The sequence below is a fragment of the Sciurus carolinensis genome, chromosome 8, assembly GCF_902686445.1.
Source record: "Sciurus carolinensis chromosome 8, mSciCar1.2, whole genome shotgun sequence".
Taxonomy (NCBI): domain Eukaryota; kingdom Metazoa; phylum Chordata; class Mammalia; order Rodentia; family Sciuridae; genus Sciurus; species Sciurus carolinensis.
In genome coordinates, this window is record NC_062220.1 from 126529847 (window position 1) to 126545201 (window position 15355).

The 15355-nt window shown below is 64.5% G+C and overlaps 1 protein-coding gene across 1 annotated transcript; it reads left to right on the forward strand.

The window, feature by feature from the left end:
* The first annotated feature begins 584 nt into the window (after nt 1-584).
* Asphd2 (aspartate beta-hydroxylase domain containing 2) lies at nt 585-12513 on the forward strand. Its single transcript, XM_047561773.1, has 4 exons — nt 585-762; nt 4072-5166; nt 9432-9545; nt 9739-12513. The coding sequence occupies exons 2-4, from the start codon at nt 4284-4286 to the stop codon at nt 9846-9848; spliced, it is 1107 nt and encodes a 368-aa protein (XP_047417729.1). The 5' UTR covers nt 585-762; nt 4072-4283; the 3' UTR covers nt 9849-12513.
* Nucleotides 12514-15355: the final 2842 nt, after the last annotated feature.

The window sequence follows — 15355 nt, forward strand, 5'->3', positions numbered from 1 at the left end:
CTGTGGGCAGGGGCCGCGTCTGAACCGCGCCGCGCAGAGCACCGGGCCAGGCACCGAGGTCACCCGAACTAATGAGTTTCCCATGAGACCAAGGGTCGTGTTTGATTGGCGATTTCATTCCTGGTGCCCGGGGCCTTAGAAGTCTGTGTTGACTCCATCCAGACGGGAAAGAGGGCGAGAGGGGCGGGTGGAGGGGACTGAAGGAGAAGGAGAGGAGGGAAGGCAGGAGGGAGCCGCGCGCTGGGGGAGCTCGGGAGCCAGAGGGAGGGAGGACCAGACAGGCGGAGCCCGGAGGGCGGATGAAATAGCGCACGGGGACCTGAGGAATGACTGGCGCCGCTGTGGCCTGCGCGCACCCCGGGCCTGGGCAGGCAGCGCGTCTGAGCGCGCAGGGGAAGGACCCTCCGGGGAAGCCCCGGGCGGGCGCGCGCGTCGGGCCGGGCGCCCGGGGCGCGGCAGGTGCACGTGCGGGGTCCCGGCCGCGCCCGCCCCGCCCGCGCCCCTCCCCGCGGCCCGCCGCGCGCGGCATTGTGGGAGTTGTGGTCCTCGCGGCCCCGCGGAGCGCAGCGCGGCGTCGGCACCGGCGGGGGCACCGGCTCGGCTCGGCTGGGCTCGGCTGGGCTCCGGTGGCGTGGGCCGGGCAGCGGCGGGGCGGTGGCCCCGCGGTGCGGGCGGGGGGCGTCCGCGTGTCCGCGCCCTCGGGCGGCCGCGTCGTCGCCTGGTGCCAGCAGCCGCCCCCGCCGCCCGCGCGCCTGGGCGCAGGTAAGCGGCTCTCGTGGGGCTGCGGGGCGGGAGGGCGGCGCGGCCCGGCCGACCCCGGGTCCGGGCTCCGAGGCGCGGGCCGGGCGGCGCAGGCCCGCGGTCCCCAGGCTTGGCGCCGCCGCCGAGGATGCTCCGGGACGTCTGCGCCCGCATCCCGGCCCGGCCCTGGGGCCCCGCGGCCAGCGCTCGCTACGTGCTGATCGCCGCCGCCTTGACAGGGACCGCGGCTGGGCCGGGCATCACCCTCCTGCTTCTCCTCCTCCCTGCCCGGTCGCAGTCCCCTCCCCCATCAGCCTCCTCCCCCGGGAACCCCGGCTCCTCGCCTCCTCTCCGCCTCCTCCAGCCCTCAGCATCTCCCACCTCCCCTGTCCCAGCAGCTACCAGGCGCCATAAACCTCCTGCCCTCATCTTAGCCGATCGCCCACTTTTCCTGGCAACACGAACCTTCCCCTCGCCCCATCCCCCTCGCCCCTTGACTTCCTGGTGGTCACCATCTGCGTTCACTCGTCCTCCGCCTGCCTTCGCCGCTTTCCCACTCTGCAGGGCGGTGGGTGCTGAGAACGCTGGCCCAGAGGGTGCTGGAGGGAAGGTCCCCATGGGGAGGGCTGGCCCCAGCGCTGCCCAGTGGAGAGGGTGCCATGCCTCACACTCCTGCCCCTTGCCTGGTGTCCACGGTGGCCTGGCCTTCCTCCTGAGGGTGACCAGAAGCTCTTTGGCACTGGGCAGCCCCCTGAACTGGTCATCTTAACTGAGGCAGCTGGGGCAGGCAGAGACCCTCCAGGCGTTCATCCTGTCAGAAGTTGTATTTGATTAGACCTGAATTTGGACCCTATTCCCCAGAGCCGGCTGACCTTTAAGGTCCGAGGTTGCCTGTTGTGAAGGTGTGGACCGTGAGATGTTTCCATCCCATGGGGACAGAAAGGAAGCATGCAAACGAACAGATGTGGGTGGAAAGCTGGAAGTTACCGTCCTCCCTGTGCTGTGCCGGGGGTGGCGGATCCGTCCCTTCCTTCTCCCCGGGCGATGGGGGCTGTCGCCAGGCAGGGGAGGGGGTCGTGAGGGTTGAATGTCTGAAGTAACATAGATAAGAAATGACCCAACGCGAGGGTTTCTTTAGTGTCACGGATAGACTGTGGGTTTGTAAGTCCACGTCTGGTCACCGGGGTCTGCCCAGCCTACTTTGGCTAAAAGTGATTGGCAGGGAAAGTCCCAACTTCTGCTCTCAAGTCCGTGACCTTGTGAGGAGGGTCGGAAGCTGGGGTTCAGGGCATCAGATCCAGGAAGGTGCTTGACTGACTTCATACCGATGAGGCTTCGGGGAGGAGGAGGGGGGCATTTGGGTGGCCAGTGGAGAGATTCCCTCAAAATCTGCCCAGTTTTCTGTGGCTACATTTTTGTGGCCTTGAACTTGAGTGATTAGCAGGGTTGCTGGGAACTAACACTTAACAGGTGTGTTAAATTATCGCCATCTCACTCTTTGAGCATTGAAGACAAAAACTTTGCTCCTGAGAGACAGAGTTTGAGAATTCCAATTAGGGATGTAGCACAGTAGTGGGGGAAATCCTTTTCCAAAAGCTGTTGTTCCCTCCCTGGTGACAGTTTCACGCTGAATTTTAGGAATCCTGGGGTTCTGCCTGTAAACAAGACACCTTGAATCTGTGTTGGCTTGTCTTCCTGAGAGGAAGCCACTGCCAGTCTAGGAGAAGATAAGAGATGAGCCTCCACATCCACTGGGACCCAACCCTCCCCTCTCCTGCGTCTCGAGAAGAGACTGAGAACATGTTGGGGGAATGTAGCTTCTAACCCCCCCACACTGGTATTTTTCCTAGAAACATAAAAAAAAAAAAAAGTCCCATGAATATTCAGAGTGTGTTTTTGACTTACTAAACATTATAGTCAAGTGATTCTTTATTCACCCAAAACTGGGAAGAAGCCAGTAGGCAGTTAATGAGCACCTAAGGTTTCCCTTTCATTTTTTGCTTAGCGAGTGTGGGGACAGAAGAATCACTTGAGATTTGGGTCTCCGGGATTCACAGTGCGCTGTTGGGGTCCGAGTTGAGCCTCCTTTCCCGGCCCATCTCTGGCTTGCTGGCCACCCCAGATGGGACGCTGCCCCTGCTGGCAGTCACCAGCACGCCTTAGGTGTCACTGTGAGGAGTCCTGAGTGTTCCGGGTGCACCTTCAGCCGGTGAGCCCCATTCGCTGGAAGCAGCAGCCGAGGCTGGGAGAGGGGACGTGGCCTGCTGGCGTGGACACCTGATCCAGCCCGCCTCGGGTTTGGGCTCGGGACTTCTCTGCTGTGCTGCACAAGTTTTCCAGGCCAAGTGTGTCCACAGGGCAAGGGGAGGGTCCAGGCTCCCGTGTGTTTAGCCGTCTTCCCACAGTCCCAGGAGAGAGTGTTCCCAGTGGTGGGGAAGGGACAGGCCTGTCAAGGAACCGAGACCTGCCGTTCCCACCAGGTCAGAAAGAGCCAGGCAGACGGAGTTCCCTAGAAACACAGCCGAGGTCTTAGAGGGCGGGCAGGCCACGCCGGACTGCGGCTCGGATCCTGCTCTTTGGTTTCTGGATAATCGGGGGGTCGGCTACTGGCCCCCACCCTGGGCAAGATGACTGGCAAACCAGGGGAGCGCAGTGTCTGTGATGTTGGGTGTGGGAAACTGAGTCACAGGCCTGGAAGGGCGTCTTCGTCCATGCCACCCCTGTCTTCTCATTGACCGCACGGGTGAGCTGGTGGGTGGTGTCCGAGCCGGAGACAGAAAAAGCCCTGCGTCGGCCACTTCCTTTTCCGACTTGGTGTTAGCAGACCCTGGACCCTGGCAAGCCAGACTGGATGACGGCGTGCTTGAGAGGAGGAAGGGTGATGAGCGGACGTGGCTTGACAGCCCTCTGTCCCTTTTAAGATACTTTTGAAACCAGGTTCCTTCTCCCTAAAAGGCACAGTGACTAAAGGAGAAGAAGCAGACAGCAAAGTGGATACATGTAGGCGTTGAAGGCACATGGAGTTTGTGCCCATGCTCTGGCTGTGTGGCTTGGGTGAGCTGTGTGACCTCTCTGGGCCTCAGTTTTCTCATCTCTGAAATGGGGACAGTAGCCCCTCCTCGGGTGTCGCAGAGTAGCTGGTTACCGAACAGCCCCGGGCACTCCGCTGGCCTTCTGGGAAGCGGGGGTGCTGGTGACATGAGGCTAGAAGACACCCGATGGCTGGGAGTGTCCCCTGCCCGCAGGGGCCTTGCAGAATGATGGGGGCTTCGCACGTGGAGGGTTTCCCACGTCTCACGTGCATGCTGTCTTGTCTTTTCTTCATCCCAGGTTTGGACTTTCAAAGTAACCGGGCCCACTTGCTGGTGTGACGTGAGCTGGCTCCTCCCGCCCCGCCACAGTGACTTTCACTGGGAGCGGAGTGGCGAGTCCGGCTGGCCGGCCCCAGCGGTCATCGATGCCGCCCCTGGCGGGCTGCGAGGAACAGTGGCGGCCATGCCTGCCGCGGCCCTGGCGGCTCCTTCTCCGCCCCGCTAACCTGCATGGTGTGGGTGCCCTTGGGACCCCAGACGACTGAACGTCTGACCTGGCTTCACACCCCCGGTAACAAGTCCCCCAAGATGTCGCTCGAGTGGCTGGTGGCCTGGGGCTGGTCGCTGGACGGCCTCAGGGACTGCGTCGCCACCGGCATCCAGTCGGTGCGGGACTGCGACAGCACGGCCGTGGTCACCGTGGCCTGCCTGCTGGTCCTGTTCGTGTGGTACTGTTACCACGTGGGCAGGGAGCAGCCGCGGCCCTACGCGTCCGTCAACGCGCTCATGCAGGGCGCCGAGGCCCGCGGGCTGCAGAACGGCCTGGCCCCCTGCCCGGCGCCTGAGTGTGCGCGCCGCTCCCCCGAGGGCTTCAACCACAAGCTCTACCACAACCTGCAGGAGTACGCCAAGCGCTACTCCTGGTCGGGCATGGGCCGCATCCACAAGGGCGTCCGCGAGCAGGGCCGCTACCTCAGCAGCCGGCCCTCCATCCAGAAACCCGAGGTCTTCTTCCTGCCCGACCTGCCCACCACGCCCTACTTCTCCCGGGACGCGCAGAGGCACGACGTGGAGCTGCTGGAGCGGAACTTCCAGACCGTCCTCTGCGAGTTCGAGGCCCTCTACAGAGCCTTCTCCAACTGCAGCCTCCCGCAGGGCTGGAGGCTCAACAGCACACCCAGCGGGGAGTGGTTCACCTTTTACTTGGTCAACCAGGGGGTTTGCGTCCCCAGGAACTGCAGGAAGTGCCCACGGACGTACCGCTTGCTCGGAAGCCTTCGGACCTGTATTGGGAACAATGTTTTTGGGAATGCGTGCATCTCCGTGCTGAGCCCCGGGACCGTGATCACGGAGCACTACGGGCCCACCAACATCCGCATCCGGTGCCACCTAGGTATGTCGCGGGGACGGGGGTCCCTTGGCATGCGCGTGTGTAGCGAGGCACAGCTCCTCTGCCTTGGGAGGAAGGAAACCCCACCAGAGCTCAAATAGCCAGAAGTGTGGCGCTTCGCTGCTCTCGTACCAAAGATGGATGACCTCGTGCGATTAGTCGTGACAGCAGAAGTTGAGTCTAGAAAGAAATCTAAGATTTTTTTTTTTTGGTTACTGGGAATTGAGCCCAGAGGTGCTTAACCACTGAGCCACCTCCCCAGCCCTTTTAATGTTTTTATTTAGAGACAGGGTCTCACTGAGTGGCTTAGGGCCTCGCTAAGTTGCTGAGGCCGGCTTTGAACTCACCATCCTCCTGCCTCAGCCTCCCGAGTGGCTGGGATTGCAGTGTGCGTCACTGTGCTTGGCTTGATTTAAGTTTTAATGACCACATTGGGCCAGTGGCTACTGTCTTGGCCAACATAGTTGTAGAGCCAAAAGCTGTCATAAAACCACCGAGGTTCCCAGCGACTTTAAGAGGCTGTGAGAGGTACGTTAGTGCTTCCTGAATGGTCAAGGAGGCCGTGAGGCCTGGTGGTGAGGCCATGAGGCCAGGTGGCGAGGCCACTTCCTTCAGTTTCCAGGAGGACACTGGAGGGCGTGCTTTGTGTGTGTGCAGTGTGGAACGGGGTCTGGAGTCAGGTCCCCTGTGCAGTGTGGAACGGGGTCTGGAGTCAGGTCCCCTGTGTCTGCGTCATGGCTGTCTCACAAGCTGGCTGCCTAGTTCACTCTCTGAGCCTCCATTTCCACCTGTAGAAAGTGGAGGTCCAATGACGGTCCTCTACAGAGTCCGCTGAGCGTCCGGCCAGGTGACATGTACCGCAGAGCATCACACGAGCCAGCTGTGGTCCAGGGAGGCTCGACAGCCGCTTGGTAATCAGGGGTCTCAGAAGGCCTTATTCCTGGTGGACAATGACAGAGGCTGGCTCTGGGGCCGTGGGCCAGTGGCAGCCCCCCAGGCTGGAGCGAGCTGAGGTGGGCAGCAGTAGCTTCTGGAAGAGCCCACACAGCCTGGGCTGCAGAGGGGACAGAGGAAAGGCAGGAAGGGGACTCTCCCGTGGAGGGCGGAGAGGTTTCCTGAGTGTGCTCTGCAGGGCCGCCGCGGGGACCTGAGCCGGCCTGCCCTGTACCCGTTCCACCCGCGGCCGCTCCTCCCGCCCTCTGGGTGGGCTCTCCTCAGTTCCAAGCCCTAGACAAGGGCCCCTGGAGCGGGCAGTTCAAGGGTCGAGCTGGGCGGGGTAGGAGCTCCTGAGCCCCGTATGGACTCAGGTCAGCCGTGACCCTGAGCAGGTGACTGAGTCTCCCTGGGCCCCGGGGCCTCCCCTGCAAAATGGAGAGGTTGGACTCGCCTCTCGGGACTGCCGAGGGCATTGAGGGAGTGACATCCCGCGTGGCCACCAGGATGGTGCCTGGCATGTGAGGGCGTGAGCTAAGTGCTGGGCGGCAGCCGTCACGGTCCAGCCCCACGTTGGGCAGTGTGAGAAATGACCACAGAGTGGCCGCTGCCCTCGGGAACCCTGGGAGAGGGGTGAGCAGATCTAGACCCAGGGCCCGACCAACCCCACCTCTCGACGCCCGAGCCTCGGTTTCCCGCTGCCCTGGAGATGCCCGTCTCAGGGCCATACGTGCACACGCGGCAGGTAGAGGGCAGTCGGGTCATCTGCGTGGCTGACGCTCGGCCAGACGACCCCGGTCAGCACACCACTGGGCAGGGGCCAGGGCGCTCTGGCCTTGGAGGGAGCCGTCCCGGGAGCCGGCACCGCAGAAGCCGGGTGGGGGTCCGCGCGGGGCGCAGGGGCAGCCAGGCGTGCTGTGGCCCGGGCAGGTTTGGACGGGTCAAGTCCCGGCCCCCAGGGGCTTAGACGCTGCAGCGTGACGGCAGGAGGGGCGTTTGAGGGGGGATGTGGCGGGGTTCCAGGTCGCTGTGGTCACTGGGGGGCAGCCAAAAAGACCGGACCAGCGCCCCTTGTGCACGGTGGGCGTGTGTGAAAAGCGCCCGAGGCCTCGGCACGCACGGGGTCTCCTCGAGCCCCAGCTGGTTGCTGGTCTCCTTGTCCCCGCCCACAGCGGGAAGCCTGGACCACGTCCGCCGACGTGGCTGGACCCCAGGGCCAGGGCCACCTCCAGGGCAGGTTCCTCGGCGTGCCCTTCACGTGATCGGCCACGTTCAGGTGCACGCAGCCGGGGCTCGCGGCGCGCTTGGGGGAGTCTGCGGGTCCCAGCCTGCGGCCACACCTCCACCCAGTGATGGGTGACTCGTCCCTCCGCACCAGGGACCCTCCAGACGCTCTTCACCGAGCACGTAGTGCCGTCCGCCGAGCCCTGCCGTGAGCTCGCTCTGGAGGGGCGTCACCCGTGCTGGCTCCGCGTGGAGTCGCGGACGACCCAGGCCACCGTCATCCCCCGTGGTGCGGGGCCGTGACGTCCCCTGCACTGATGCGAACTTGGGGGACAGCTCTGAGGCCGAGCTCACCAGGCGGTGGCACCGGGGAGACGGACGCTCCGCGAGGAGACCATGGCGCACAGCCACCCGAGCACAGTCAGGCCCTCGCCATTGCCGCGGGTGTGGACCGTGCCAGCCGTCCAGCTGGGAGGGGCCGGAGAACCGGCTCCTGTTGTGGCTGCCAGCCTCCTGGAGTGGGGACGGCTGGGGGACCTGCTTCCTTTGGGGTCGGTGGGACACAGCAGCAAAGGCTGCAGAGGGTCCAGGGGCATGTGGGACTGCCCAAGGCCATGCAGGCCTGCCTGTCCCCGGGAGCCTCCGGATGCTGGGTTGGGGACGTCTTGCTCCTTTCTGCTTAGGGGCCTTGGCGGGAGGCCAGGAAGTGAGGACAGGAAGGGCAGGGCCGGCCAGCCAGCCAGGCCACCTCTCCGCTGCCCCAGAGCAGCAGCAACGCATCCTGGAGGGGCCAGGGGAAGGGCAGCCTCCTGACCCTGGGGCGATGGGCCCTGCAAATTCCCTCATCCTAAAGCCCTCGCCTGAGCCCAGCAACGGCGAGTGGCAGGGCCGGGACGTACCCCTGGGAGTCTAAGCAGGGACCACAGCGGTCAGCAGGGACCTCACGCAGCCACTTGTGACCAGTAGCGAGCGTTTTATCGTGTCCACTCTTGGATTGCCTGTTCTTTGGAACAGAACCGACAGCCCAGCAGGGGCCCAACAGTGACTCCTCAGCAGGTGGTCCCTGCTCCGTCACTCCTCCAGAGCGTAGATGAAGTGGGGTCTGCCGAGCGTTTATTTGGCACAAACCTGCGCGTAGTCAGTCCTCAGGTATTGGTAACGAGGGTGAAGTTTGCATAGCAGCCTTGGAAGGCAAATATACTAATGTCCTCTTTACGCAGATGAGGAAGGTGAGGCTCAGAGAGGTCGAGTGACTGACCTGGAGTCACACAGCAGACAGGTCAGAGGTCATCATCTGCCCCAGGTCCTCGGTCCTTCCTGCTCCCCCCCCGTGGTCTTTCCATTTCTGGCTCAAAGAGGGTCAAAACGCTCCTGTGACCAGAGCGAGCTATTACATTTTCATCATAAGGACGCTACACCAGAAGGGGCATGCTGACCTGCCAGGGTCACCGGGAGCCCAGTGGATCACTAAAGGCAGAGGAAGCCGCCACCCACCTGCCCGCTCCCGGGGTGTCCTCCTACACTGTCCATCCCAAGCTGTCAGGCAGAGCCACCCTGTGGAAGCCACCGGGCAGTGGCGGAGATGGTGGCAGCAGCCAGCTTGTGGGGTTCAGCCACGTCCAGCGTGGATGAGGAAGACTCCCCGTCGGGGACGGTGCTGCACCGATTAACCACTAGTCACTTTATCTAGTCAGTAAACCCCGGCCAGTGGTGCTGTCGCAGGGCGGGGCGCGGCGGTCAGGCCAGGCCCCCAGCAAGATGGACCAGCCCCTCCCTTTATTCACAGGCACACAGGAAGGGGCCCGGCCAGCAGGGCTTCTGCGAGGAGGGAGCCGTCTGCTCAGGGATCCGGGGACGGGCCGGCCTGCACAGGGCCACCTGCCCCGCTCTGAAGCAGCCTCCCCGGTCCCTGGTCAGCCGGGCCCGATTCTGCTGGGCACGGACGGCTCCCAACCACGTGTCTCCGCAGAAGCCGGGAATGGGGACGTGAAGGCCAGCTGTGTGCCACCCTGGCGAGGGTGCCCGCCCGTCCCCTCCTGAGGCTCAGCACCTCCTTGGGGTGGCCTCCAGGTCGCTGGGCCTCGGCCTCACTCTGCCGTTTCTCCCACAAGGGCTCAAGACCCCGAGCGGCTGCGAGCTGGTGGTCGGGGGCGAGCCGCAGTGCTGGGCGGAGGGCCGCTGCCTGCTCTTCGACGACTCCTTCCTGCACACCGCGTTCCACGAAGGTGGGTGTCCGTCCTCCGGGCCAGGGCAGCTCCCGGTTTCCGGGGAAGCGCTGGACAGAGGGGACGGTGTCGCTCCCAAAGGTCGCCCTGCTCCACGCCCTCTGTCCACCCTGCTCAGAGCCTCCCGAACGGGCCCAGAGAAGGGAGCCGCCAGGGCCTGGCCGCGGCGACTGACCTCTCCTCTCTCCCGCAGGGTCGGCAGAGGACGGCCCGCGGGTGGTTTTCATGGTGGACTTGTGGCACCCGAACGTCGCAGCCGCCGAGCGGCAGGCCCTCGACTTCATCTTCGCTCCGGGGCGATGAGGACACTCCCGCCGGAGCAGCCAGAGGGTGGACCGGACAGCGCGCCCCCGGCCCGGGCCCAGGCGCAGCACCTGCCTCCGCGGGAAGCCCCTGGGACCTGAGCCGGTGGCGGGTCCCTCTAACCCTTGGTCACTGTAAATGGAAACTCTCAGCTTGTGTCCCCTCAGATTCCTGCCCCTCCGACCTCGCTTGAGACCCTCCTGGCAGCTAGTGCCCCGGACTCGCCCGCGCCCTGGTTTTTTACATGTTCTGAAATAGAGCGGCCAAGCGGCCCTGTCTGAACGCGTGACGCGAGGCCTCTCTGGTCACCTTCAAGCACCCGCCTGCCGGCCGGGCCGGGAACATGACCTGTTCTGCTGGCACATGGAGGCCCTCTGGGCGCGGGGCGGGGGACAGTCTGCAGTCCTCACAGATGGCCGGCTGTGTTGGCCGCCTCGCGTGGTGTCCAGGGCCCCAGGAAGCTGTGGCCACTGTTCTCCCGCCCGAAGCCGTCGGGTCCCCGGGGAAGGGCCCCCTCTGGCAGCACCGGCGCTTTCCGCACGCGTTTCCCTCCAGAGCCGAGGCGGGGGCTCCCCGGCCAGCCAGAGGGACCGCGCACCTCACTGCCACCCGAGCCCACTGCCATCCTGGCCTGGACACGTCCCCTCTCGCTGTCTGCAGTCTGGTGGCCGGGGGTCAGGCCACCAGGCCAGCTGGTGTCCCCAGGTGGGCGGAGCCAGGCCCGCCCAGCGTCCCTGTGGCTTGGAGTCCCTGCCTGAGTTTCCCTTTATTCGCCAACGTTCCAGCGAGACTCAGATGCAGGTGCCTCCACCGCACGCCCAATGACAGTGGCCTGAGCCGGCCAGCGTGAGGACACAGCGAGGCCTGCGGACCCCACGGGCCAGGGTCGCTGCCCAGCTGTCGGGCCTCCTGAGAAGACGTGGCTGTCCACCGGCCACACCAGAGACGCCTGGTGGGGACAGTGTGGGGGGCAGTGCAGGTCCACGTGGCCAGGGGCCACCGCACACAGCTCGTCTCACGCGGGGCCATCTTGGTGTCCTGATGCCCACTGGGGTCCTGGGGGTACCCTGGCCAAGAAGCCGGATCCGAAAGTGGACCGGCGTCACAGGAGCGTGTGCGCGAGCACGCGTCCACGGTGAGTGCAGGCGAAGCCCGGGCAGCAGGGCCCGGCGGCACCGTCGCCCGGAGCCTTTGTGCCCATCAGGTGTCTCTGAAAGAACCGCCCGGGGGCAGGACCCGCGCTGACCCTGCTCCACTTCGCCTGACCAGCGGCCTCGTGGTTCCCGGAGGAGAGAAGGAAGGGTCCTGGGACCCAGGGGGAGGGGGCCGCGGCCTGGGGCGGAGGTGGCGGCTCCTGGTTTTGAGATGGGGCCACAGCCGTGGAGGGAGGGGACGAGGCAGCAGGTGCTGCTGAGATGGTGCGCAGGGGCGGCGCCTCTCCGGAGCGTCAGATGTCACCTGGGAGGGACAGGGACAGGCTCCAGCACCACCGAGCACTCGGGCTGGGGGGCAGGAGCTCTTGGCAGGTCACTTAACCCAGTCAGCCCCCTGGAGAGGCAGTGCCTGGCCCTTGAAGGGCAGCGCTGGTCCCCTCCCTGCCGCACCAAAGAAACAGCTGCGGACAAAGGACAGTTTCTCCCTTGGTCTTAGGAGAGGGGGACTGACTAGGCCCCCCGGAGCTCTCACGAGCCCGGGTCCCGCCCGAGGTCCCTGCTGGGCTGCACGGTGAGCAGAGGGTGGGGTGCCCTCGCCTCGTGTCACCACGTGGGCAGCTGCTGAAGTGGCCCCCGCGTGTAGCGGGGGAGGCCGGAGGTGGGAAGGGACCCCGCCTCCCCTGGACAGCGGCGTCCAGGAGTTCCCCTCAGGCCCTGCAGTGGGGCCGGGCCAGCCCCTGATCTGCGCGGGGTCCCCCAGGCCCCCGACCCTGACCCTGGTCTCCCAGGGTCACATTGCCTGGTTCTGTGCTCCGTGCCAGTGACCAAGCTGACGGCACCGAGTGCCCTACGGCGTGAAGCGGGCAGGGCGAGGGTATGCCAGGTTCTCGGCTCTGGCTGCACAGGACAGTCCCCTCGGGAGCTCTGGAGACACGCTGGTGCCCCGCGCGCTTGCCGCTGTTGGGAGCGAACCCAGGCAGCACGTCTTCCTGAAACCCGCTTCCTGTCCTGTCCCGTGAGCCTGAGGGTCTCTGCTCCGAGGGGCCAGGATGGGAAAGTCTTGGAAACAAGCCAGCAGGAGAGTGGCACTGGCTCTGTCCCCATGTGACCCTGGGCACCCGAACCCCACTTCTGAAGGGGCAGCCTGTTTTTAACCGTTTACCATCAGCGCCCTGATGAGCTCCGTGCGAGACCCCCGGGGCGCCACATTCAGTCCAGGGTTTTCAGGGCCTGACGAAGCCCCTGCTGCAGGGCTGGGCCTGTGAGCCAGGCCCGAGCACAGCCTCCCGACTCTGGGCCGCTCCATTTGGGTCAGGGCTGGGCACGTGATCCGCGTTCCCTTGCTGGGGCCATTGGGGGAGAAAGGCAACTTTCCACGGCCAGGGTGGGGGATCAAGTGGACAGGAAGCCTGAGAGGGAGCCCCACGGAGGCAAGCAGGTCCCCCAGTAAGATCACCTGCATCTTGATACAGCTTTGCCTGAAACCAGTCTACCTCTGGACTTTCCAGTTCCGTGAGCCAATAAACTCCCTTTTTATTCTTAAGCCGAGCTTGAGTTGTGGTTTCTGTCCCTAGCCACCAAGAAGTCCCCTCCCACTGCATGCGTCACCTTAGAGGGCCCCGTGCCAGCTCTCACAGGTGTGCCCCGAGAGTTGACACCGCATCAGCAGGTTCTGGGGCGGGGGTCCACGTGTGGGTTTTAAATATGAAGAGGAAGCGCCAAGTGCAGGAAGCTGCTTCCGAGGCCCGTCCCACCCGCTCCACAGCCCCCTGGAACACTGGCCTCCTAGGGGACTCTTGCTACCACATGTTCCTGTGGGGATCAGGACAGAGCAACACCCCACAGAGTGCTGACCGAGGGCAGCGAAAGCCCTCCGGCAGATGGTAGCACGCGGGGAAGGGTCCGCTTCCTGCCTCCTTTCCAGGCCTCCCTGCCGGTCCTCGCCCCGGCCCCCGCCACACCTTTCAGCCACCCCAGGTCCCTAGAGAGCTTTCTCCAAGCAGAGAACCCACGCCCCGTGAGGGTGGCTCCGCATCAGTTAGGTAGCTGGGACAGGGACAGCGAGGCACCTTGACGCCTGAGGAAACCAGGCTCGGCGCACAGTGACCGTGAACAAGGCCCTGTGGCCGGCGGGCGCTGGCATGAGAAGCCAGGAGTCCAAGCTCGCGGTTCGGTGTGACCACAGGTCCCGCGTCAGATTCAACCAACCTGGATCAAAACTATTCAGGACAAACATCGTACTGAACAGACTTTTTTCTAATTATTCCCAAAACTATACAGGCTGGCGGCCATTCGCCCAGCACTGCCATCCTGTGAGGGTCGTCAGTTCCCTAGAGACGATTTCGAGCACACGGGAGGCTGCGACCCCTGTGCGGAAGGGACTCGCGCGTGGCTGGATTCTGGTATCCGCGGGGGTCTTGGAGCCAGTCCCCCCGCAGACCCTAGAGGATGGGGCGCCTGGGTTCTGGACTTCCAGCCTGGTGCTGGGCGCGCGTGGGGGCTGCCTTCTCAGGACGCCTGGCGCGACTGGCTGAGGGCCCACAAGAAGCCACGCCCCCGCAACGTCGCGTCCCCACCATGGGTCCGAGAAATACAGCGACTGGCCCCGATTTCCACGGCAGTGAGACGGGACCCAGCTCTGGGGCACGGGGGACGCAGTCCCGGGGCGGCTTTGACTGGGGAGGGAGGAGCACTCCATCTGCCAGATGGTTGTGCCTGCCACCTGCCCACAGGGCCTTTGCCGGGAGCTGGGCCCAGCCGCCAGGAAGGCGGGACGGGGAGGGGCTGCCCTCCCACCCCTTCTCTCTCAGCAGCCAGCAAACCAGACTAAGCCACGCCCCGCGCACTGCCCCCTCTTGGCCAGACCTTGCAGGCTTGCGGCCCTTCACGGGCCACCCTCCTGCTCCCCACCCCTGCTCCCCCTGCACCCTGAAGGACAGGGCACCTGGAATCACCAGCGTGTCACGGTTGCAGGTGGATGTGTTCCTTTCCTTGGCTGATGTCACAAATGAACTCCATAGCTTAAAGCAGCGGAGGTCCACTGTCACGGTCCTGGGGCTGGACGTCCGAGATCTGTCTCACTGGACCCGATTCCACACGTCCGCAGCCACACACCTGCCCTCTGCAGGCTCTCGGGGGAGTCCATTCCTTACCTTTCCCAGCCTCCAGGGGCTGCAGGCTTCCTGCGTCCTCTCAAACTCCAAGAGGAACACCAGCGAGGGCGACTTTCACAATGACCCGGCCTCACCAGGCACAGGGGTGCGTGCACACCTGTCATCCAAGTGGCTTGGGAGGCTGAGGCAGGAGGATCTCAAGTTCAAGGCCAGCCTCACAACTTAGCAAGGCCCTAAGCAACTTGGTGAGACCCTGTCTCAAAATAAAAAGGGCTGGGATGCGCTCAGTGGTTAGGCACTGGCATCAATTCCTGGCACCAAAAAAAAAAAAAAAAAAATTCCCAGTCTCCACTGGCAGCTGCAGTCTGTTGCTGTCACTGGTGGTGACAGGAGCCCTGGAGGTCTAGGTGCTTCCCCGCCAGGGAAGAGGCCATTGACTAGGGCCAATGTTTCCCTGGGGAACAAAGGTCCTTACCCAGTGGGAATCTGGGGGCCACTAATCGCCTCTCCTGGGAAGCTGAGTCCACAGGGCACCAGGGAAGACCCCACAGGGACTGGCCCTATCAGAGCCTGGTGCCCCCTCTCCTCCCGTGGCTTCTGAGGTCCTGGCTCTACAGCGGCACTATGGACCGTGAAGCAAGGGTGGACGTCCTGCAGAGGCCTCCCGCCACACCGCCTCAGCAGGGAGCGCGGGCAACACGCCCACCATAGGCATGCACTGCAGCCCCCGGGTCTGAGCTCCGGGGACTCCAGGGTTCCGGGGGCGACTCAGTCTTAGAGACTCATTTCGAGGACGTGGGCCTGTGGCTGAGTCTTGGGAGCCCCGGACGCCTAGACAGGAAGCTGGGGGTTGAGCCACCTCTGGGCCACAGTGCTGCGGCTCCGTGATCCCTGGGACTCCAGGCAAGAAAACGACACAGGGAGGGATGGCAGCGTGCACACGGGCCTTCGCCCCAGGCGGGTGGCTGTGAGGGGCGGCGTGCCCGAGGTTCTGTGGGCAGAGGGGACGAAGGCTCGCTGTGCGCAAGGCGCCGCAGGCTCCTTCCGTGGCCCCGTGGTCCTGGGGGCCACCGCTGGAACATCACTACCAAGAGGCACGGCACCTCGGAGGCCAGGAAGCACGGCGGGGGCCCCTCCCAGGCTGCTGAACCAGAAGTGGCCGAAGGGGCTGACTTCCTTCCTGCCCCCGCCTTCTGGAAGGGCGTCCCAGAACGGGGGTCTCATCAGCACCCTCCCCGGC

Bases quoted from the DNA above. Each gene is read 5' to 3' on its own strand.
- Asphd2 (XM_047561773.1), top strand. From the start codon at position 4,284: ATGGTGTGGGTGCCCTTGGGACCCCAGACGACTGAACGTCTGACCTGG. The intron at 5,167-9,431 runs GTATGTCGCGGG...TTCTCCCACAAG, and splicing joins CCGCATCCGGTGCCACCTAG to GGCTCAAGACCCCGAGCGGC. The intron at 9,546-9,738 runs GTGGGTGTCCGT...TCTCTCCCGCAG, and splicing joins GCACACCGCGTTCCACGAAG to GGTCGGCAGAGGACGGCCCG.